At 38.4% G+C, this 26366-nt stretch overlaps 1 protein-coding gene across 2 annotated transcripts in view; it reads right to left on the bottom strand.

Annotated features, from left to right (window-relative positions):
• LOC120518333 overlaps nt 1-26366 on the bottom strand; it is a 64888-nt gene that overhangs the window by 5156 nt on the left and 33366 nt on the right. Inside the window, exons 3-5 of one of the 2 annotated variants that reach the window (XM_039741077.1) lie at nt 17084-17395; nt 7228-7254; nt 3379-3667 (exon numbers count right to left, since the gene is read on the bottom strand). In XM_039741077.1, the coding sequence (XP_039597011.1) occupies nt 3597-3667; nt 7228-7254; nt 17084-17395 (410 nt within the window). In that variant the 3' untranslated portion in view covers nt 3379-3596. Of the gene's footprint in view, nt 1-3378; nt 3668-7227; nt 7255-17083; nt 17396-26366 lie in introns of those variants that run through there. The other variant, XM_039741076.1, reaches the window with a different exon arrangement.

Raw genomic sequence — 26366 nt, 5'->3', positions numbered from 1 at the left:
CTTTGGTACTGTGTCTCTCTGGAAAATCCTTGGGTACTGTTGGTTTGACTTTGTGTTGAATGAGCAGTTTCTCATGGAGTCCTGAATGAGGCACATCACCTGCATTGTGAGGAAGCATCAGTTACAGAAGTTACGACCATGTGGCACATTTTCCCGAAGGTGATCCAGCTCCTAGGATCCTCTTTGCTTGGGACCCGAGTGGCTGACTGCGGCAGATAGAGGGTTATTTACGGAGGGTGGGATTGGAACGTGTGTCTGCCTGGGGGGTTGCCAACCTGTAGCTCGCAAACCATTTGACCTTGTGATGGGCAGCCAGGTCCCATGCCCCTTCAACACTGGATCTGGGGGAGCAGCCATGGGATGCACTCTACATCCCCCGGAACGCGTGGTGGCAGCCCTCCTGGGTTACATCGAGGCCACAGGTGTGGGACTTCAGGACTCAGACCTATTGGGCTCCGTGGCCTGACAGAGGAGCTGCACGGCTTAACGAGTCTCTGTGGGCTGGAATGCAGCCACACCCGGAAGTGCAGCCTAATAAGGCCAATTACCACCTTGAGGGAGGGCTACAAAAAGAGCCTGCAGACACTACTCAAGGGCCAGAGTCGGGAGGTGGAGGACGAAGCTAGACGGGAGGAGTGGGAGTCTAAGTGGGAGTGGGAGTGGAAGTGGGAGTGGGAGTGGTGGTGGTGGAGGTGCCGCTGGTGCCAGAGCCAGAAAAGTGTTTTGTGTTGCCTTAAAGTGCCTTTGGGACTGTGTATTGCATGTGGGGTTCACAGGGAAGATGTGCCTCACAGGTGTAGAAAAATAAAAGCTCTTAGTGTTTTACACATGCCTCAGTGTGAGGCTGTGTCGGGTTGGGTGTTATATAGCATCCATATCACAACCTATTGACCTGAAATTTGGTACACATATTCTATGTGACGTCTACTATCCGCTTTCGGGGTGATGATTGACCTCCAAGGTTATTACTCTTTTTATTTTTATTTAATTTTATTGTACAATCAACTCTCGGCAGCGTGCAGCAGGGTGGCCGTGCAGCATATGCATATGGGCTCCATTCTCATTCTCTAACACCTTCGCAGTCACTTCCCCTACTTCTTCATATCTTAAATCATTCTTGAGGCAGACTGAAGACTTAAGTGCCAGCTTAAGTAAAAAAAAAAATAAAGAAAATATACTAAATAATTGCAACACAAACACTGACTTAATCAGTTTTAAGTAATGCATGCAAAAAGCACAATTGCCAAATAATAATTAAATGCAATGTGGATCATGTAATAGTTAAATAAATCTACTATGTATCTACCCATTGTATTTTATTATTTGTTGTCAATTGTGTTTTTTGCATGCATGATAAGTGAAATTGTGTATTTTTCTGTTAATAGACCGTTTTTTCTATACTAAATAATTAGTTTGTGTTTTACAATTTGTATTTATTCAGTATACTTAATTTATGTTAGATGGACTTAATAAAATTTGTCTTCAACAATGATATGTAAGTATCAGATGATAAGATGTATCTAGGCTTTCAAAGACTTTCTCAACATACGACCTTAGTTTTACCTTTTCTAAATTTGGCTATTGAATTAACATCACAATCCGATTTCTTTAGTGCTAGCAAGCAGGAATGGGAAATGCCTCAGGTGTCTTTTATATGCACCAGGCTTAACATGATGTACTGTAACTCAAAAGTGTATCTTTATAAGTTAAAAAGGGCCTTAGCACATCTGTCTGTCTGCAGTGTCGCACTTTATCAAAATACCTTTTGATGTCCTAGAAATGGCCTGCTTTCTGGAAGTTTGCAAGTAACTACAGTACAAATAATTTAGATAAGTCTATCATTTTAAAAGTTTTGGTGATAAATACATTTCATTTTGCAACTGCCAAATAAACAATACTTTCATCTAACCTTGAGCTGTGGTTCACTGAATTTTTAAGGTAATATCTATACTGAATCTTGCTGTTTGCAGAATTGTGCAGCTGCTGGAAAGGGAGAGAGAGGTTAGGAGCAGGCACTAGTACAGCGCATTGCTTCACCCATCACATGACAAACCAACTCAGGATCCCAAATTAGGACCCAAGTGTAGCCATGCAACAGGTGACACCTCAGCACCACACTAGTTCAGAAGGAATGGAACAGTGGAAGGTTTTTTATGGTGGCTGGAGTGCCAATTCTGCCACCAACTCCCAGGTTTTCCCTGCAGGTTGGAGGGCCTACTTACAGGGCTAGATGCAGATTAACATCATACAGGATGGATCAATTGCAGGTTAAGGGCCTTGCTCAAGGGCCCAATGAAGTAGAGTCACTTTTGGTGTTTACGGGATTGGAACCGGCAACCTTCCAATTACCATTACAAATCTTTAGCCTTAGAGCCACCACTCTACCCAAATGGAAAGGTTCAAGATTAAATATGATGCATACATAAAAACTTCCTTAATAAAGTAAAAATAGTTTACAAAAATGAAGAAAAAATAATAATACACACAGCTAACAACTTCTTGCTTGCAATATTTCAGTTTCAAGCTTACATCTAAGTAATGGTTCCTTTAAGTTATTGTATGGATTTCTATACATGCATGACACAAAGTGTTAATAGGACATGACATATGGTTTGAAAACTGTATGTCTATAGACCTTTACATTAGCAAATTTTCTTTCATTCTAACATTACATCTTTGTGTCGGAACTGATTCTGATGTTACATCAGGAATATAGCGGATTGGTAGTAATGTTCCAGTAACATGGTAGCTTATTGGAAATAAGTCTTCAAATAAGGCGGAGTGGCAGCTCTGAGACTAGGGATTTGCACTGACAATCGGAAGGTTGCCAGTTTGAATCTCATAAATGCCAAAAAAGTGACTCTACTTCGTTGGGCCCTTGAGCAAGGCCCTCCGTCCTGGCTATGATGTTAATCTGCATCCAGCCCTGCATGTAGGCCCTCCAACCTGCAGGGAAAACTTGGGGGTTGGTGGCAGAATTGACACTCCAGCCACCATAAAAAAAACTCACACTGTTCCATTCCATCTGAACTAATGTGGTGCTGAGGTGTCACCCGTTGCATGGCTGCAATCAGGTCCTAATCTGGGATCCTGAGTTGGTTTGTCATGTGGTGGGTGTGGCAATGCGTCCCCCTAAACTCTCTCTCTCTTCAAAAAACTAAATAAAAGTAACATTCTAGTTAAGCAAATACCCATGTGAATATACGAGTAGTATTGGCTCTTACACCTAATAATAACAGTTTGGTGTGAATAAATATATTATGTGACAGAAATGTTTCTTTTTGTGAAAAATATTCAAATGGAGTTAAATTATTTTAGAACATATTTTTTAAACAAACTATTCCAATATTATATTACAAAATACCTGTCATTTTTAATTATTATTTACTAAACTATTATTATTTACTATGTTTTATTTTATTTAAGACCTTTACAGCAGAATAAAATAAACACCAAATTTGAGCTTTAATAAAACAACTTATTAAAGGTCTTATTAAGGAATTATTAAAGATCATTAATACATTTCAAAATCACAAGGACATATATAATAAAGTTATAATGATTGTTTGCATTAGAATAAGCTGAGGTCAGGTATTCTAAACTATATACATGTAGGTCAATACTGTGAAAAGCAGAGAAATGTATCCAACAAAGCAGCCTTGTTCACCTACAAAAAGAGATAAAAAAAATAAGGAAAGATTTGAGTGTGTATTAAAAAAGGAAAGCATTTTTCAAAGAAAATAATGAGTAAATGCAACTGAAATGAATAAGTTCATAAATGACATAGATTGCTAATATATTATTGGCATACAGTTCATCAGGAAAGTATTCACAGCGCATCACTTTTTCCACATTTTGTTATGTTACAGCCTTATTCCAAAATGGATTAAATTCATTTTTTTCCTCAGAATTTGACACACAACACCCCATAATGACAACGTGAAAAAAGTTTACTTGAGGTTTTTGCAAATTTATTAAAAATAAAAAAACTGACAAATCACATGTACATAAGTATTCACAGCATTTGCTCAATACTTTGTCGATGCACCTTTGGCAGCAATTACAGCCTCAAGTCTTTTTTGAATATGATGCCACAAGCTTGGCACACCTATCCTTGACCAGTTTCGCCCATTCCTTTATGCAGCACCTCTCAAGCTCCTTCAGATTGAATGGGAAGCGTCGGTGCACAGCCATGTTAAGATCTCTCCAGAGGTGTTCAATCAGATTCAAGTCTGGGCTCTGGCTGGGCCACTCAAGGACATTCACAGAGTTGTCCTGAAGCCACTCCTTTGATATCTTGGCTGTGTGCTTAGGGTCGTTGTCCTGCTGAAAGATGAACCGTCGCCCCAGTCTGAGGTCAAGAACGCTCTGGAGCAGGTTTTCATCCAGGATGTCTCTGTACATTGCTGCAGTCATCTTTCCCTTTATCCTGACTAGTCTCCCAGTTCCTGCCACTGAAAAACATCCCACAGCATGATGCTGCCACCACCATGCTTCACTGTAGGGATGGTATTGGCCTGATGATGAGCAGTGCCTGGTTTCCTCCAAACGTGACGCCTGGTATTCACACCAAAGAGTTCAATCTTTGTCTCATCAGACCTGTGAATTTTATTTCTCATGGTCTGAGAGTCCTTCAGGTGCCTTTTGGCAAACTCCAGGCGGGCTGCCATGTGCCTTTTACTAAGGAGTGACTTCCATCTGGCCACTCTACCATACAGGCCTGATTGGTGGATTGCTGCAGAGATGGTTGTCCTTCTGGAAGGTTCTCCTCTCTCCACAGAGGACCTCTGGAGCTCTGACAGAGTGACCATCAAGTTCTTGGTCACCTCCCTGACAAAGGCCCTTCTCCGCCGATCACTCAGTTTACATGGCCGACCAGCTCTAGGAAAAGTCCTGGTGGTTTCGAACTTCTTCCACTTACAGATGATGGAGGCCACTGTGCTCATTGGGACCTTCAAAGCAGCAGAAATTTTTGTGTAACCTTCTCCAGATTTGTGCCTCGAAACAATCCTGTCTCGGAGGTCTACAGACAATTCCTTTGACTTCATGCTTGGTTTGTGCTCTGACATGAACTGTCAACCGTGGGACCTTATATAGACAGGTGTGTGCCTTTCCAAATCATGTCCAATCAACTGAATTTACCACAGGTGGACTCCAGTTAAGCTGCAGAAACATCTCAAGGATAATCAGGGGAAACAGGATGCACCTAAGCTTAATTTTGAGCTTCATGGCAAAGGCTGTGAATACTACATGTACATGTAGTATTACATGTAGTACATGTGCTTTCTCAATTTTTTTATTTTTAATAAATTTGCAAAAATCTCAAGTAAACTTTTTTCACGTTGTCATTATGGGGTGTTGTGTGCAGAATTCTGAGGAAAAAAAATGAATTTAATCCATTTTGGAACAAGGCTGTAACATAAAAAAATTAGCAGTCATTCAGTGACACAACAGATGTAGCACCCAAATATATTTACATCTTCTTCTAATAATTCATGAAATTATCATTACACATTAGATGTCTATTATTCATATAGGAAGTGAGTGCAATATCTGTACCTGACATCATTCTACATTTTATTATTTTTATGTAGCGTTTGAGCATACCAAATCATCAGATCTGTTTTCTTAATTCCTGATGATACTTTATACTGTGGTGATGTAACATTAAAACCATCATTGTCATTGAAAATATGCCAAATACCCAATATAACCAATATACCTTTACTTTAGGTAAAGTGGGATTTAAATGTATGTGTGAATTCCCTCCCTGACCTTCCGTTATCAAGAACTACTGTCCACGAGTTTTGTCCAAACCCGCTGGGGCACCAAGTTGTCCCCCACACTGGCCATAGTGAATTAATGAACAGATATTATTGGTTTCAACTAATGTTAATTAATTTCTACTTTATTCTCTGTTTATTTTAACCAATGTTTATTTATATGTCCTAATTCTTTATTTAGTAATTAGCATAGTCTATGCTTGCATTTTACCTGATCCAAAATTTAACTTAATTGTCATTCACTACACTTTTCAACATGTATATATAGTAAATGATTTACTGTGCACCACTTTGTGTGTGTTCATTTATTCTAATAACAATTATAAGCATGGAGATGAACAACTGATTCAGTTATTACTAAAATATAAAAGTATGAAAGTTGATGTCAGAATACTTTCAAGTAGCTCCTAAGGCTTTGCAGTTGTTTTTACTTATATTGTGCAAGAATGATATACCAGCACTCGTGATAAGATGTGAATTACTGAACTGTTGTTTCTGGACTGCAGAGTATGATCTACAACATGTGGCAAGACTGCAAGGGGGTCAAAATGTTTTCAATGTATTCTAGCAGACAATAAAAACAAGGCCTGATAGAAGTATTTAGAATGATGAGTCAAAAATTTAAAGCAGACACTGGCAATTAAACTAAATTCTTCACAAAATAATGTGCAAGAGAGATGGGAGCTTGATATGTGTAAATAATGCACAAGAATTAAAACAAACATGCAGAATATTTATACAGACAAAAAACACAATGTGGAATGTTTAAAGTTAAAATTTGTGCTTTTGTCACCAAAACCTTTCTTACAATCACATTGTTTTTTCCGAATTTTAGAACAATAAAAATCATCATATTTGATATATTAGGATTTCAGTTTTATATGTATTTACTTCATAATACAGTATAATACATTTTCACATACTTTCCATTAACTTTATTTTACAAAATTATTCAGATTACTTTGTAGAAATATAACTAAAAATTATTTTACATTCTAATTTAAATATAGGGTGGGATGGTGGTGTAGTGGGTAGTGCTGCTGCCTCGCAGTAAGGAGACCTGGGTTTGCTTCCCGGGTCCTCCCTGTGTGGAGTTTGCATGTTCTCCCATGTCTGCGTGGGTTTCCTCCGGGCACTCCAGTTTCTTCCCACAGACCAAAGACATGCAGGTTAGGTGCATTGGCAGTCCTAAATTGTGTGTGTGTGTGTGGGTGCCCTGCGGTGGGCTGGTGCCCTGCCTGGGGTTTGTTTCCTGCCTTGCGCCCAGTGTTGGCTGGGATTGGCTCCAGTGACCCTGTAGTTAAGATATAGTGGGTTGAATAATGGATGGATGGATTTAAATATCATTTTAAGTATGGATATGTTCAATATAATTTAAAAATTAAATTTTAATCAACAAAGTATTCTATTTTTTAGATGTTAAAGCAAGAAAATTTTAACTCACCTGATCCTATATTAGATAAACCATCACCTGTATAAAAAATAAAAAGCATTTTGATTATTGTGATTTAATAGAACAAATTCTCATTAAAAAATTTTCTTTTGGTATGCCAATTTTCTGACATTTAGTCTGACATTGGACCTTTGGAATCTGAAATTAAAGTATTTTGTTAATTTAACAAATGTTATTTAAAAAAAAAAAAGAAATGTAATATGCTGTGAAAATGTATTTGCTTTCTTCCTTGATTCTCTCATTTTTTCAAAAACCAGAACAGTACAATTGCATGCAACTAAATCAAACAAATAAGAATCACATAACAGATAAATCCATTTACTTTAAAACCAATACAGAGAAAAAATAAAACAAGTTTAACCTCCATCAACGGGATTAGACAGAAAAAGGAAGGACACATGCAAAAATAAATTAAATATAATGGAAAAAAAAATAGAATAAAAAGCCAATCACTGGCCTCGCATGCCTTCTCCATTATGATATTATTCAATTCTTCCAATGTTTAAAAATTTTTAGACATATCCTCTTAAAGATAATTATATTTTTTTTATTTAAATTAATCTACAATGTTGCTTATCCATTGAGTTTTAGCAGTGGGTTGGAATTCTTCCATTTCAACAAAATAAATTTACATGCTAATTGTGTGCAATAGGAAATGACAATAGATTTCTTCCAAAGAATTTTAATTCTGTCCCGGAGTACATCAAATATCTCTATTAATGGATTAGATTTGATCGTTACACAAAGGCTATTCGAAATGTATTGTTTGTAAAAATTTTTGACCAAAGTGATGTTAATTTATTGCGTTCCAAAAGCATTTTGCAAAGAATCTACCCTTCAACGAAATTGGGAATGGTGGGAGTTGGATCTTTCAATTAGCTTTTGTGTTCATAATGAAGATGGTGTGATTTAAAAGTAAGATGTTCAGCTCATCTTGTGGTCAAAAGGTTAAATTCTGATTGAGGCCTGTCTTGCTATATGGTTGCGAGACATGGACGCTACCCAATGACCTGAGACGAAGACTGCACTCCTTTGGTACTGTGTCTCTCTGGAAAATCCTTGGGTACTGTTGGTTTGACTTTGTGTTGAATGAGCAGTTTCTCATGGAGTCCTGAATGAGGCACATCACCTGCATTGTGAGGAAGCATCAGTTACAGAAGTTACGACCATGTGGCACATTTTCCCGAAGGTGATCCAGCTCCTAGGATCCTCTTTGCTTGGGACCCGAGTGGCTGACTGCGGCAGATAGAGGGTTATTTACGGAGGGTGGGATTGGAACGTGTGTCTGCCTGGGGGGTTGCCAACCGGGATCCCGGGCTGTTTCATTGTTTAGTGTGTGCGGCAATGCACTGTACCAGTGCATGCTCCCCAACTTGACTTGATAGTCAGTTTTTTCTAATAGAGTAGCTCATAGGATATCTGGCATATTCATGATCTGTTCAGGAAATCTCTGTAATGAGTTTTGCCACCTTGCAGTCTCCAGTTTACTTTTATGGGAGAGATACAATATAATTTGTCCTCTTGAAGCTACCATCAGAGTGTTCCTGCATACACTTGGTCTCTAAAAATGATTGATTTGTTTGGAGATGAATTCTATAAAGCCCATCTGTTAATTGCACAGATTTAAGGAATTAGTTCCAAGTTGAGTATATAGGGCATAAAAATGTAATCTTCAAAATAAGAGTGGCATGCATAGATGACAAGAGCACCACATACATACAAGATTTGATGGAGCGCAGGAAATTATTATCAATTAAAAAATAATCAGTGCTCGCGTAACTGTGATGTACTGATGAGAACAACAAATATACTCTTGAATGTGGATGTAAAATACTCTGAAATTATGATCCATAATAAATTATGCAACTGTTTTTGCAGTTTTTGATATTATAATAGCTGTAGTCAAGAAACCTATGCAAGTCTAGATTTAAAATTTAAATATAATCTTCAGCATTTATAATTTTACGAGTACTTATATTAGAAACTAATGCAAATACATTCTGCATAAATACTCCTTCATCCAAGTTAGGTTCATATATGTTAATCACAATTGTTTTAGATTTTAATAAGTTCCCCACCACCTTGACATAGCACAGATACTAAGTTTGTACTACACACGGGATTGTTTTATGGATTAAAATTGTCACACATCTGGTTTTCTTATTTTAGCTGAAATTAATCCAATCTCTTTTCAGTCGAAACTAGTCCTCACTTGAGTTCTAGCCCTCTGATGTTCCAAGAGACAGGGAATACATAAATCAAGAAACAAGCAGTGGAAAAGTAAAGATTAAATTGAGATCTCAGAAGTTAGAAAACCTCAGATCTTTATAATTGTACAGTCTAGGTAGAATAAATAAGGGGTAAGAAATTAAGATGCCTCCTTTTTTAAAAAAAGTGTCTTTAGTTAGTTGAGAATCAGTTTAAGAAGACTTGGGGCTGGTTTCACAAATGCCTTTCACCAGTAAGAAGATACTTAAACTAGTGAAAAGAACATGCAAAACTCTGGCTGGCATTCTTGAAAAGGGTAGTACTCGCAAATGTTTATGAAAATTGGTGTGTGATGTCACCCGCTCAGGAGGTGGTGAGACGTTAGTGCAATTGAATCAGTACTGTTCTCATCGTGTCTGCAGATGGAAATTTGCAATTTGATTTCTTGCCATCTGCTTAAGATATTAAAATATTCCTCAACATAGACAAGGAACAAAAATGAAAGAAAGGCAAACAATTATTTCAAATATTGTAACAACTGGACAGACAGATTAAGTTTTATGGGACTTCCTGAGAGAAACGGTGTATCTGCCACATGAGACCACTACTGAATATATCAAATAAGGCAGCTGACCTGCCAAGAGAAACAGGCCAATCACAGACTCGAGATGCAAAGAGGACAGCTCATGGTTGCAAGGTGTGTTTCTCCCCACAAGAGTCATAAAAAATGGAAGATGGACCTGTGTTGCAGTGTTGCGTTTTTTTTTTTTGCCCAATTGGGCTATTTTTAATTGTTGACTGTAAAGAAAATGGTCTTTCCCAACTAACTTTGGGCTACTTTTTAAAAAATAACCTGCTATTTTGGGCTATTTTTTGTATATGTCTCTTTACTACTGTAAAGTCTCAGAGTGGGGCCATAGTATGATAATATATACCCATTCTATATCTCCGAATAAAATTGGGCTTTAACAACCACTAAAACAACAACATTTATTTATATAGCACGGTTTCATACAAATGATGTAGCTCAAAGTGCTTTATAAAATGAAGAAAGAAACAAAAATATAGAAAAATAAGATTAGGCAATGCCAAGTAACAAAGAGTATCTGGTGGCCAGGGAGGACGGAAAAAACAAGAAAAAAACTCCAAAAGGCTGGAGAAAAAAACTAAATCTGCAGTGATTCTGAGGCCACAAGACCAACCAGCTCCCACTGGACAATGTATTTAACAGTATATATCTAATGCTCTTCCTCTCACACCAGTTTCTGGTGGGTCATTTTGTCTACCTTAGCCATTGGGCTACTGTTTTGGGTAAATCTGCCATTTTTAAGCTGTCCTTGGGCTATATATTTAGGAACCTGGCAACCTTGTCATGATGGTTCATTTTCCTAACTGAACAGCTTAGTGCATGGCATGGTGCACATGGCATGTTCCAGGGCCATGACATGGGAAAGACTTCAGTGTACAGCCCAGCTGTAGCAGAGTGTATACAACATGTTCAAGGGGGTGTGTCACCAGGATGGTTTCAATTTGTAAAGCACTACAGTAGCAGAGCATTTACAGCAACACTGGAAAACTACTAAGGTGTCCTCCTCAGGCACTAACAGTGGGCATAGTTAAGTACAGTAGTTTCATTTTCACAAGAAATTCATTACAGTATCATTTCTCATGTGCTGTGTTTGCTATATTTGACCTTCATCCTGGTGCACGTGCCTAACTTTATTAGACTTAATAGTTGGTTGCTAAAATATATTTTCTAAGTAAGGAGGAAATTTTAAAACATTTGGTTAAAAAAAGGACATTTACATTCCAGCCTTCTGCTAAAGGGTATAGCAGATGGCAGTGCACCCTTCCCCATTCTTTTTACAATATTTTGAAAAAGACTAAGAATGAGTGCTTCTTCAGTAAACTGCTCAGTTACCAGTGCTTGCAATGAATGCCCTGATAGCCAAATCATCATAGTGTAGAACTGTATTTTATAGATAAACTATTAACTGAATTAGTTGATTAATGTAGTGAATATACGTCTGCAAGTTTAATATTTGAATGTCTGTCATGTTTGAAGTTTGCAGCTAGGTTTAACAAATGTTTGACGCTTTCTATTGGAGGGATGCAGGAGAATAGAGGAAATGGAAAATAAAGAGCTATTTGGGCTGTAAATTGAATTTGTGGCTACAATAATTAACAGCTGACAGGACCTTCTGCTAACATCTGTTTTCTTTGCCTTTAACTTGAATCAAACAAATGCAACATTTCTACTGTAGTATATAGCATAGTCCTCCATGAAAAAAGGTTTTTATAACAAGAACAATGGTGACAAAAAAACATTTTAAATGTTATATGGGTCAACTCTTAAATGAACACTTTAAGAGTTATTTTAACACTAGCATTTTTATTGTGTGCAATTTGGGGGTTTTCAAATACAGTATTGATAGTCTGACTGATGACACGTGTATTGAGATTAAATCTCTCACTGACGAACTTGGATTCTGTGTTTGTGGAAAATAATTCCTTCCGTGTGATGGACTGACGATCTGTCCAGGAATTGTTCCTGCCTTGCGCTTGATGCTTGGTTGGATTTTCCAGTAACATTGTACTGTATACGCGGGTATAGAAAATGAATGAATGTCCTTCTCTAAATGTTCAAATCATACGAGAGTTGAATGTTATTGGGAGGTGGCCAAAAACTGCACAACATGCACAACATTGCATCAGTCAATGCATGGGGGCCTACACTATTCTGTGAAAATGTGTTTGTAATCCAGTAGTCTGCCATTTATTTTTCTTGATACCAACTAATCAGTCTTCCATAATGACTAATCTGCAATTTTTTCCCACTGCCACCATCAACAATTTGATGAACAAACATTTCTTTTCTTATTTTCTGATTGTACTGTTAAGAGTTGAATCTACACTTTTAAAAATACTGGTTCTTTAATGACTTTGTATGTTTTTTAGTGGGTTGTGTCCTTTCTTGTAGAACCAATGCTTGACAAAGCACCATTTTATTATGTTATTTTCCATCCATCCATTATCCAACCTGCTATATCCTAACTACAGAGTCACGGGGGTCTGCTGGAGCCAATCCCAGCCAACACAGGGCGCAAGGCAGGGAACAAACCCTGGGCAGGGCGCCAACCCACCATAGTTACAGTATGTTATTTTCTTCGTTGCATATGAAGTTGGTTCTTTCTTCATTACAGTCTGAAAATTGAAAGTACCCATTATGAAAAGTATTTAGGAGTCATAGTGGACTAGCCATTGGTTTTTCACAAATCTGTTACTATCTTTTCATGGCTATTTACTGTATGGAGCCTGTTATGGATCTAAATGAACTAAAGTTCTTTGTGGAACATTCATGTGGAAGAGTCTTTGGGGAACCAAAATAGCACCTCTATGACGTTATTCTGAAGAACCACTCTGGTGCCTTTATTTTTAAGAGTGTATAGACTGGACTTGAATTTTTGTGTGCATTTGATGTGTACTGTCTTAACTACTGTATAATTTCCTTACAATCATATTTTGAATGCCGTCATCATTTTATACTTTAATTTTCATTGTTTCTCACTGGATCCCTGTTTTAAACTGCTGCTTTCACTGATACTTTGGAACGACCGCCTCTCTTAAAGGGAAGTTTTTTTTGAGCTGTGGTTTTCTTTCACTAGTGAGAGATTCCTGCTTCTCACTGATCTTCTCGTAAGCCCTCGAGAAACAGATGGTATATAATTATTATTATTAATATTTGCCTTCACTATCTATTAATTAATGCCTACATTTATACTTCAGTAAAAATATATAATATTTGAACAACAAGTAATAGATATATTCTCATTATTCTATCATATACTATATAAGGAGGATGTTTTTCAGGGCAGAGACAATGTGCCCATTCTCTTGCAGCACACAATTTTAGAACAATTTGTGGTTTATAAAAATTTAGAAACATCAGTTCATACAGTACATGTGGATGAACTAATAAATGGTTGTACATTTAGATTTAAGATCATTCTTCACACCTTTTCTTATAAAATATGGTCTCTAGGAGGGAGTAGCCTTTAAAGTACATTTATTGGGAGTAGTTACATTGTGATCTGAGATTCAACACTTACTATCACGCCTGATTAATCTGCTTCTGAAATAGAAACATTTTGCTGAAGGTCAACGGTTCAACAATGCTTTAAGGTAAAACTATCCAGTAAATAAGAAATAGTTATAATTAATTTATTCATTTCTGAAGTCACTTTTGATTACATTATCTGGGGTAAGGGATTAGAAAAAAGGTGGCCTTAAGGCTGTGGTGTGTGCCCAATTTAGAAATAATATTTGTCTAGCAAATTTGTGTTAGGCTCCTCTAACTTTGCATTTGTGCATTATAATTAGTTCGTTCCCACTATAATTTAGGCACAACTTCATGATTCAATAGCAAAAAAAGATCTTAAAATGAGATTTAAAAAAGTTATGATCTCTTTTAATCATTCCTAGTTTTTTCACCCAGACGGATAGTTTTCCATCACTGTACCTAAACATATATAGTACACTTAACCATGTTTTAACACTAGAATTACCAGAGCCTACGAAAAAACTCGTAATTCCGTCCCACCTTAAACTGCTTCTTAAATCCCTTCACACCTCTCCGCCAGCGTCCTTTGTCTTCTAAATGTGCTGATAAAGAGAAGCTTGGAGCAGCCGGCTATTCTATCCCCCCACCAATTTAGAACGTGCACAAACTTCTCCCAGCTCATGCCTTGATTGAGTATCTGGGAGTGAAGTGGAGTTTTAGAGTGGAAATAATAGATCGTTATTTGGAACACACGCATTTCATGTCTGTTCCGTTTCTATAGTAATCTGTGTCAACACATTGTTAAAACAGAAACTTTTTTTATATTCTAGTAGTAGATGACAAAATGTAGGCATAAACTATATAGTGTATGAAGCCTGAAGTCCAAATAGCAAAGAAACATTTTCACAAAAATAACACAATTGCGCTTTTATTCAAAAATATAACTGCAGAAACAAAAAGCCGCCTTAACATGCGACATTGACAGCAGTTTATTGTAACTGCCTCCGTAGTTCAATAGAATCTGCCCCCGCTTGGGAATCAAGAGGTCACGAGTTCGATCCTGCGCCCCTCTGTTTTGAGAAGTAAACTGCTCTTAGTCTTACTGTTTTAGAATAAAAGCATACATTTGATTTCAGTCTATAACAGCCGGTGCAATTTATGATCCTTATAAAGGTTAGCATTTTTTTTTATTCACTTTTCATTCTCTCAGTTGCGCTCAGAATCAATCCATACAACCCCATCTGACACGGCTGTTTTCACTAAAGACGCGCTATAGCTCTGCAGTGTACCACGATGCATACTAACGACCCCCCACGGGTTCTGACACACAAACGCTGGCGAAGCTGCCTTCTTCGTATCTCACCGTCACTTGCTTTTCTTTTTATTCAGTTTTATTGAGTGTTCCTGTCAGTCCCCGCATGTTGCTGTATGCTGTTTCTTTTGTACTCCAGGACATGCAGAGGAAAGAATGGTAAAGAGCAGTAACTTTGGCGCTATATGCAATCATCAGACACTCCCCATCTGCCCGTGTCGTTCAAACACAGGAACATATATTGGTGTAAAAGTATAACAAAAGTGCACTTTTATTCAAGTGTACTTCTTCCATCGCCTTTTCCTGTAAGAAGCAATGTACACACTTCTCTCTATGCTGTGGTTTCTATTACACACCTGAAAGAAAGAGACAATATATGTGAAAATATAATCGCACTAATTCAATATTATTTGAAAACGAACAGCATCAGATCGGGTGTGAATTTATGCAGGAACTGGAAATTCTCTGACAAGTGTCAAGTACTCATTCAGTGTAATAGAAACCATAGCACAGAGAGGTGTGTACACGGCAACAAGTACACGTGTCGTAAATGTAGGAAGGACGGTCCTTGGGTGTGTGGGAACTGTTAATATTTGAATGTGATTATTTTATATGGCACGGAATGAAAATCAGCACTTTTTAGTATTGCACCATGCAAGCTGTCGTATCAATCGCCTACTGTAACTTGCTTTCTTTTTTCTTCGGTTATACAGGTAGTTTTGAATAAAAGTGCACTTGTTTTGTTTGCGAAATTAAGTGTCTGCGTGCACTTTTCATGGCATTACACGTGTATTTTTTGAGCATGCCCGTTTGAGCTCTGCGTTGTACCACGATACATACTAACGCACCAAAAAAGGGTTCTGACACACAGACGCTGGCGAAGCTGCCTTCTTCGTATCTCACCGTCACTTGATTTTCTTTTTATTCAGTTTTATTGAGTGTTCCTGCCAGTCCCCGCATGTTGCTGTATGCTGGATATTTTCACATGGATTGTCTCTTTCTTTCAGGTGTGTAATAGAAACCACAGCATAGAGAGAAGTGTGTACATTGCTTCTTACAGGAAAAGGCGATGGAAAAAGTGCACTTGAATAAAAGTGCACTTTTGTTATACTTTTACACCAATATATATTCCTGGGTTTGAATGACACGGGCAGATGGGGAGTATCTGATGATTGCATATAGCGCGGAAGTTACTGCTCTTTACCATTCTTTCCTCTGCATGTCCTGGAGTACAAAAAAAACAACATACAGCAACATGCGGGGACTGACAGGAACACTCAATAAAACGAAAAGCAAGTGACGGTAAGATACGAAGAAGGCAGCTTCACCATCGTCTGTGTGTCAGAACCCGTGGGAGCGTTAGTATGCATCGTGGTACACTGCAGAGCTATAGCGCGTCTTTAGTGAAAACAGCCGTGTCAGATGGGGTTATATGGATTGATTCTGAACGCGACTGAGAGAATGAAAAGTGAATAAAAAAAAAAAGCTAACCTTTACAAGGATCATAAATTGCACCGGCTGTTGCAGACTGAAATCAAATGTATGCTTTTATTCTAAAAAAGTAAGACTAAGAGCAGTTTACTTCTCAAAACAGAGGGGCGCAGGATCGAACTTGTGACCTCTTGATTCCCTAGTGGGGGCAGATTCTATTGAACTACGGAGGCAGTTACAATAAACTGCTGTCAATGTCGCATGTTAAGGCGGCTTTTTGTTTCTGCAGTTATATTTTTGAATAAAAGCGCAATTGTGTTATTCTTGTGAAAATGTTTCTTTGCTATTTGGACTTCAGGCTTCATACATTATATAGTTTATGCCTACATTTTGTCTTCTACTACTAGAATATAAAAAACGTTTCTGTTTTAACAATGTGTTGACACAGATTATTGTAGAAACGGAACAGACATGAAATGCGTGTGTTCCAAACAACGATCTATTATTTCCACTCTAAAACTCCACTTCACTCCCAGATACTCAATCAAGGCATGAGCTGAGAGAAGTTTGTGCACGTTCTAAATTGGTGGGGGGATGGAATAGCTGGCTGCTCCAAGCTTCTCTTTATCAGCACATTTAGAAGACAAAGGGCGCTGGAGAGGTGTGAAGGGATTTAAGAAGCGATTTAAGGTGGGACGGAATTACGAGTTTTTTCGTAGGCTCTGGTAATTCTAGTGCTAAGTTTTAAATAAAACATATTACATTGTATACATAAGGAAATAGATTAGAATCTAAAATACTGTATGTTAGGAAATTGATAAAATTATTACACTTACCTTTTACTGTTAATTTAAAGGTATCCACTAAAATGTATTTATTGCTTTGGTTTAAATAGGTTGCTTCATAAATTCCACTGTCAGACTCTGTCACGTTTTCAATTGTAAGTGTGTAGTTATCGGGGTCTAGTTTCATCCTGTCTTCCATTTGAGTAGGAAGTGTACGTCCATCGCTGTAGGCCGTCACAATTGTGGATGGTGAATCTTTTTTATAATATTTCCAGTAAAACTCGGAATGATCACTTGGTTTCCCTCCGTTCAATATAAACTGTATTTTGTTGCTGGCATTTATATCAATATGCTTAGAAGGTTCTGTGTAGTTAAAGAAAACAACACAATTTAAATCATCATTAGCCTCAGTGAATGTCTTTCATGGACATACTTCAGAGTTATGTTATCAAAATGAGTATAAAGCAGCCAATGTGAGAAAATCCCCTCTAAGCCTGTGCTTTTTAAAATATGACCCATTGTTGAAAGGCCATTTATAAACTTATTTTCTTTTTTTGCACTTGTGACAGTTCATTCTCCTTCATCCAAGATACATTTAGGGCGCCCAAGGAATTCCTTCCTGCAAATTCCCTAATCACCCTGAACCAAAAACAAATGCAACTCAAAAGGGACAAAAATAAATTAGGATATTACACTATTTTTCTATAACACCTTTATCTGGCAGTTTATTTCTTGATTCTGAAGAGAGTTCTACCTGGGAGCCAGAATTAAGGATACTTAATTAGAAAATGATAGTCCCCAAAAACTGCCCACAAAGACAAACAAATACTTTACATTTCATTTCATTACATAATATGGTTGGTTCCTTGCATTTGGCCTTACTGAGTGCAATTTATCAGTTATACAAATAATGTAGTGTTTATGAATGAATCCTTCTGTTCATTACCCAAACCTGCTTATCAAATTATACCTACTTGCCTTTTAAAAATAAGGAAACATGTAGAAGGTTATCTGCAATTAATTTTGCATAACCAACTTTGTGGTGTCCTATGTTACCTGTTCAGTCTGTCTCTAAGGCTTCGGAAAGTGATCCTGTTGTGGAAAACATCTTGTGTTGTTCCTGCTCCAAAGAAGGCAGGCGCCTCTTTACCTAATGACTACAGACCTTTACACTTATGTCTCACATCATGAATACCTTTTAGAAGCTGGTTCTGGACTATATGAGTCCTCTTGTTGTAGACCACCTAGGCCCAATCAGTTTGTCAATCAGACAAAAATTGGAATGAAGGATACAATTACCTATGTACTCCACAAGTCTTCTTCTCACGTGGACAAAGCTGGGAGCACTGTGAGGATTATGTTGTTTGATTCCTCCAGTGCCTTCAATACCATCCAGCCATCCCTGTTGAGTGCTAAACTGAGAAATATGCAGATGGATGAGCCTACGGTGTCTGAGATAATGGAATATCTGTCAGGAAGACTGCAGTTTGTGAGACTCAAGGATTGTGTATCTGATACAGATGTGAGCAACCCTGGAGCATCGCAAAGAACAGTCCTGTCACCTTTTCTTTTCATTCTGTATACCTCTGACTATAAATACAACACCAGGTCAGGTCAGTTGCCAAAATTCTCAGATGATCCTGCACTTATGGGGTGTATTGATAAAGGGGATTAGACAAAGTACAGTATAGGAGTCAGGTGGAAACGTTTGTTTCTTTGTAGAAGTCAGGTGGAAAAATTTGTTTCTTGGTGCAAAGAGAATCGTCTGCATCTTAAATTTAGAAAATCCAAAGAACTGGTTATTAATTTTTGCTGCACTGAGCCTCTATGCCAGGGATGGGCAGTTGGTCCTGGAGGGCTGCAGTGACTGTAGCTTTTTGTTCCAACCCAGTTTCTTAATGAGAAGTCAATTATTGCTGATGAAGAACTTATTGCTGAAGTGACATTTTGATACTTTATTTTAGTGGTCTCGCTTGATAAGGTCTGTCACCCTTAATTGATTATTTCATTATTAAAAAGTGTATTCACTGTTTTTAACGGCTCCTTATTAGCAATAAGATGCAAATGACAAAAGAAGCAGTAGTTCTCCATCTAGCTTATTTCCATCCACTTGTGTGGATTAATCAGACACTGGTTTAATAAAACACTTAAGAGAAAAATGTGACAGGATGAAAATGATCAATTTTAGACTTCAAATCATTTGTATGATATCCTTGAAAGAAATCTATGATATAAGAACCTAACATTGCAGACTAACCAAACTAACTAAACCATAAAATTAAATAAGGTCTGAAACTGACAAAGACTGGTTTCTAATTAAGCAATTACGTTGGAATGAAAACCTGCAGTCACTGTGCTCCCCCAGGAAAGACATTGCCCTTCCCTTCTCTACACCCAGTCACTATTCAGGGAGTGGATGTTTAGGTGGTCCACTCCTACAAGTACTTTGGGGTCCACATTAATGACAGGTTGGACTGGTCTTGGAACCCAGAGGAACTACATTATATAAAAAAGGACATAGCAGGCTCTTTTTACTTAGGAGACTGCGTTCCTTTAATATGGGAAGTGACATCCTTCACATCTTCTGTAACTCTGTGATAGACCGTGTGATTTTTTATGCTGTGTGTCACCCAATGAAGAACCACTGAATCAACAAACTAAATGAATGGGAAAGCTCAGTTGAGGAATCCACTCTGGACCCCTGGAAGTCGTAACAAAGGAAAGAACTAAAACAAAACAGTATCATTATGAACAACGCTGCACATTCTCTTTGTGACACACTAACACTGAGGACTTTAAGCCAATGAATTATTCAGCAGAAGTGTGTCATGAAATGCAACTGAGGCAACAGCAATATGTCTGCATAATGCCTCACTGGAACTGTGACAGCCAAATCACAACTTTTACTTCTTTTGAATTGTTCTTGTTTTATAGTAATTCAAATATATATATATATCTATACTAATAAAAGGCAAGGCCATCACTGACTGACTGACTGACTCACTCATCACTAATTCTCCAACTTCCCGTGTAGGTGGAAGGCTGAAATTTGGCAGACTCATTTCTTACAGTTTACTTACAAAAGTTAGGCAGGTTTCATTTCAAAATTCTACGCGTAACGGTCATAACTGGAACCTACTTTTGTATACTGTATATGGCCATAGTGGGCAGCTCGGTCGCCATGTGAGGCGTCTCGCATCATCACGCCTCCCATGTAATTGAGTGCCTGCCCATATAAGGCCGTCCCTCAGCGGCAATCCAATAGAAACACTCTGCCACTAAATATTTAGACGAAGATGAGCTGGTCAGGGTGGTGTTTGACACAAACTCAGAGAAACTGCGAGAGAAATTTTTCAGTGTCTGGTGTTAGCTAACATTAAATAAAGCCATGGACATCGTGAGATCGCACGAGATAGCACAGGCACAGCTCAGAAGCTTCGATGCATGTACTCCGAGCGGCTCACGTGAACTGACTATGAACGCAGTACTCAGAGAGCAAACAAGACTTCTAAAGAGCACAGAGACTTTTGATCACGTGAACGTGTCTACAAAAAGTGGCGTCTCCTGCACTGCAAAAATACTATAAAAGTCGAGCAGCCGGCGCGTAGCTGTGCCGGCCTTTGAGACGCTGACTGCACTTCTGCCTTAAGTGAAAGTAAACACTATTAATTTTTTCCTCCTTCCCCTGAGCTATAGCTCAGACAACTGCAAACATGGGATCCCTTTTCTAGACTGCGGCAAACTAATATTAAGGCGCTTCATATTGTCAGCGAAGATGTCTCTCTACACTATATAAAAGAAAAAGGCAAGTTTCCTTTCTTTACAGCTTTTTTCCTTTTATCCCAAACCAAAGCCTTTCTTAACACTGCAGAGGACACAAAACTAATTTTCTTTAATTGCTGGTAATGCCGGTAAGGCACATTACCACAGGCAGAAATTTGGACGTTCACATAGAAAATGTAATTTCTATACCACAGCTGTCATGTGGCGCCTTTCAAAAGGGATCAACTACCAAGAGATGATCCATATACATTTTAGCTGCTGTTAGAACTACTTACCTGGTATGTTATACCGTCTTTAAAATGTAGTTTACCCGAAACCACTCCAGTAGTGCTCAATGTATCTTTACTTCTTAAAACGTTAATGTTTTACTGTTTAATGAAAGGCAAAGCCCTCACTGACTTACTGACTGACTCACTCACTAACTCACTCATCACTAATTCTCCAACTTCCTGTGTTGGTAGAAGGCTGAAATTTGGCAGGCTCATTCCTTACAGCTTACTTACAAAAGTTGGGCAGGTTTCATTTCGAAATTCTACTAGTAATGGTCATAACTGGAACCTATTTTTCTCCATATATTGTAATGGACTTCAGCTCGATGGCCGTGGGGGGCGGAGTTGCGTGTCACATCATCACGCCTCCCATGTAATCACGTGAACTGACTGTGAATGCAGTACGTAGAAAAGAAGGAAGAGCTCCAAAGAGCGCTGAAGAAAAACGCATCCAAGTCATGTCTTCGTCGAATACTTTATTCGCGAGATACAAGTTTAATGAGAAGACACGAGGTATAAACAAGACTTTGGATCACTTTGTAATGGAGTTAAAATTGCTGTAGCGAGAAACTTTTAAGTGCCGGGTCTTAGCTAACATTAAATAAAGCCGTGGACATTGCAACATCACACAAGAGAGCAGCTCACGTGAACTGACTGAACGCAGTACGAGTGATCACTTCCATGCATCAAACCTGTTCAAAAAACGTATTAAACTATTGACAAGGTAGGAAAAGAATATTCTCCGAGTTGAGCTCCACAGCTAACGCGGTCTTGCGGAAGCAACTTCGTTATGCTGCCACCAAATACTCACAGAAAAATCCACAAGTTAATACACACGCTGTCTCTAGAGTTTCTCCACACTCAATGTATTCCTTGCATCCCCTTTATACCCTCTGATCCCCCATTTCAATTCAGATGCCTCCAATTTCCAGTAAGGCCCTGCTGCACGATGACAAGTAATAAGTCTCAGGGACAGACCCTACAAAAGGATGCCATTGATTTATACGTTGCATTCTCAAGAGTGAGCTCGCGCACTTTCGTCATATTACAACCAGATGCTTATATGTGTGTGTGTCTGTGTGTGTGTGTGTGTGTGTGTGTATGTATATACACTCACCTAAAGGATTATTAGGAACACCATACTAATACGGTGTTTGACCCCCTTTCGCCTTCAGAACTGCCTTAATTCTACGTGGCATTGATTCAACAAGGTGCTGAAAGCATTCTTTAGAAATGTTGGCCCATATTGATAGGATAGCATCTTGCAGTTGATGGAGATTTGTGGGATGCACATCCAGAGCACGAAGCTCCCATTCCACCACATCCCAAAGATGCTCTATTGGGTTGAGATCTGGTGACTGTGGGGGCCATTTTAGTACAGTGAACTCATTGTCATGTTCAAGAAACCAATTTGAAATAATTCGAGCTTTGTGACATGGTGCATTATCCTGCTGGAAGTAGCCATCAGAGGATGGTTACATGGTGGTCATGAAGGGATGGACATGGTCAGAAACAATGCTCAGGTAGCCCATGGCATTTAAACGATGCCCAATTGGCACTAAGGGGCCTAAAGTGTGCCAAGAAAACATCCCCCACACCATTACACCACCACCACCACCAGCCTGCACAGTGGTAACAAGGCATGATGGATCCATGTTCTCATTCTGTTTACACCACATTCTGACTCTACCATTTGAATGTCTCAACAGAAATCGAGACTCATCAGACCAGGCAACATTTTGGTGAGCTCGTGCAAATTGTAGCCTCTTTTTCCTATTTGTAGTGGAGATGAGTGGTACCCGGTGGGGTCTTCTGCTGTTGTAGCCCATCCGCCGCAAGGTTGTGCGTGTTGTGGCTTCACAAATGCTTTGCTGCATACCTCGGTTGTAACGAGTGGTTATTTCAGTCAAAGTTGCTCTTCTATCAGCTTGAATCAGTCAGCCCATTCTCCTCTGACCTTTAGCATCAACAAGGTATTTTTGCCCACAGGACTGCCGCATACTGGATGTTTTTCCCTTTTCACACCATTCTTTGTAAACCCTAGAAATGGTTGTGCGTGAAAATCCCAGTAACTGAGCAGATTGTGAAATACTCAGACCGGCCCGTCTGGCACCAACAACCATGCCACGCTCAAAATTGCTTTAATCACCTTTCTTTCCCATTCTGACATTCAGTTTGGAGTTCAGGAGATTGTCTTGACCAGGACCACACCCCTAAATGCATTGAAGCAACTGCCATGTGATTGGTTGATCAGATAATTACATTAATGAGAAATTGAACAGGTGTTCCTAATAATCCTTTAAGTGAGTGTATGTATATATCTATACTAATAAAAGGCAAAGCCCTCACTCACTCACTCACTCACTCACTCATCACTAATTCTCCAACTTCCCGTGTGGGTGGAAGGCTGAAATTTGGCAGGTTCATTCCTTACAGCTTCCTTACAAAAGTTGGGCAGGTTTTATATCGAAATTCTACACGTAATGGTCATAACTGGAAGCAGTTTTTCTCCATTTACTGTAATGGAGATGAGCTTCAACGCCGTGGGGCGGAGTTTCGTGTGACATCATCACGCCTCCCACGTAATCACGCAGTACATAGAAAACCAGGAAGACCTAAAAAAAGCGCTGAAGAAAACATGCATTATATAATTGAGAAGGCAGCGAAACAATAAGAAGCGAAGCGAGTGACATATACAACCATATTCATGACTTCTGCTACTTCGGAAACAAAGCACGATGTAAACCTACACTTTAAATTAAGTTCATAGACAGGCTGCGCTGGCGCTTGTAATTTAGTGCCTGCCCATATAAGGCCGTCCGTCCGCGGCAATCCAATAGCAAACTCCCACTAAATATTCACGGGTTAAGGACTGTGCTTATGCAGAGGAAGATGAGATGGTCAGGGTGGTGATTGGTACAAACTCAGCGAAACTGCGAGAGAAAGTTTTAAGTGCCAGGACTAAGGTAACATTAAATACAGCCATGGACATAGCACGAGATGGCACCAGCACAGCTGGGAAACTTCGATGCATGTACACCGAGCGGCTCACGTGAACTGACGAGTGCACAGATAAAAGCAACAGTTCCAAAGAGAGCTGAACAAAACCAATTACACAATTGAAAAGGCAGCAAAAATATGAAGCGCTTGATACATACAAGCATATTCATAAAACCAAAACAAAGCACACGTTGGAAAAAGTCAATGTCCCGCTAAAGGAAGACAGTGTAAAAAAAAACGTGCATGCAGTGTGTCAGGTCTCAGATAAAGAAGAAGACGAGCTGTTTATTGATGCAGTAAGAAACGAATCGATGAATGAAACCTGTCATCTTTACAACGATTGACAAACACGGAATGTAACTTGAACACAACACATCCTACAAATACGAACCTGATTGAAAGAAATAATGATAATCAAATCCTTGATGACAGCAACACTCAGTAACACTCACAAAACAAATACTGTATATTGACAGTCATGTTACGCTATTTTTAAAATGTTCCCTTTTCTTTTCATAGCTTTTTAACACACTACTTCTCTGCGATACGCTGGTATATATATATATATATATATATATATATAACCCGATCTACATACTCGAATAATGGATACTTTATTCGCCATCAATGATTGTTTTGGTAAAGCCATACTCAGTGTATTCATTAGATGAACGGTAAAAAGTAAGAGCAGGGAAGGATGACTTATTGAGGCATGCAGGCTGTAGTGCGTCAACTCTATCTGAATTGCGCGATCACATTTGAAAAATATATCTTTTCAAGTTCTATTTAGTCCATATGTGTCAAACTCAAGGGTCCGGGCCACATCCGCCCGGCGTAATTATATCCGCCCGCGAGATCATTTTATATACTGTATTATTGTTATTAAAGCCCGGTATATGAAGCGCTGGTAACACAATAAACTACAGATCCCATAATGCAGCGCTTCAGCTGCCTTGCCAACACTTACCGAAGTTAATCAAGTTATTGTGAAGCTAGCTCACACGATGCTGAAGAGAAAAGTTGATTCTGAAAATAGAGCCTTTAAAAACCGATGGGAGGCTGAGTATATGTTTACTAAACCCGTGTGTCTCATTTGTGGAGCTAATGTGGCTGTAATTACAGAATTTAATCTAAGACGGCACTATGAGACAAAACATCAGGTTAACCTGAATGCAATGCAGAAGATACAGAAAGCAGCATAATTAAATAAGAATCTGACACTTCAGCGGATTTTAACCCGTGCACAATCACAAAGTGATTTCAAGTGAAGCTGCTTTTATGGGAGACACAAATGCACCAGTGCACCTTGCCTCACTTTCCCTGTTGCCAAGTAATGTTAAACCAAGTCGTCACTACGGTGTTCCCAAATACGCACTTTGCTGATAAACTGAGCGCACTGAGTTTGCACGGCGCTTTGGTGACTTTGAAGAACAAAAAAAGTCCGTCTACATGCGGCTCGAACCTTGTGCATGTTTGGTAGCACATATCTGTGTGAGAAGCTCTTCTCAGTGATAAAGACTAACAAAACAGCACACAGGAGTCGCCTCACTGATGAGCACCTGCAATCCATCCTGAGAATCTCCACAACACAGAACCTCACACCAAACATAAACGAACCTGTGGCCAAAAAAAGATGCCAGGCGCCCAGCTCTAAAATGACATATGAGCAAAGACAACTGAATGATTTGATTTGTTATTGCTGAAAAGAACACATTTCATTTATATTTCTAGGTTTTGTTATGCAGCATGTTCATATTTGAATTTGTATCATTTTGACAGGATATATTTTTATGGAGAGCAAAATCTTTTGGGATATTTAAAATCTAAGTTTATTTTTTATATAAAATTACATAAGAGTAAAGAAATGTGAATGTTTGTTCTTTTAACGTTTACTTTATTTCTAACTTGTATAATTTAGACAGGATAAATTTTTATGGAGAGCAAAATATTATAAGTTGTTTAAGGTTTGAGTTGATTTATTCATGAATAATATTCCTGTCTGTTTTTACCATTCCTACCAAAGATATTTCTGTCGACTAAATAAAAATTCCTTCTATTTAAAATTTAAATAGAACTTGAACAAATACGATAGTTCATAATATCCACGCAGACTTGCACGTAAGAGCGGGAGTTATCCGTTTTAACAAGCAGCGTATTGCACTGATACGAAATAGCTGTGTGTGTATATATGTATGTATATGTATATATATGTTTATATATGTGTGTGTGTATGTATGTATATATATATGTATTTGTGTGTGTATGTATGTATATATATGTAT

This window comes from Polypterus senegalus, chromosome 18, assembly GCF_016835505.1.
Source record: "Polypterus senegalus isolate Bchr_013 chromosome 18, ASM1683550v1, whole genome shotgun sequence".
Classification (NCBI taxonomy): Eukaryota; Metazoa; Chordata; class Cladistia; order Polypteriformes; family Polypteridae; genus Polypterus; species Polypterus senegalus.
Note: the sequence above shows the minus strand (reverse complement) of the source record. Positions and strands in the feature narration are given on the sequence as shown.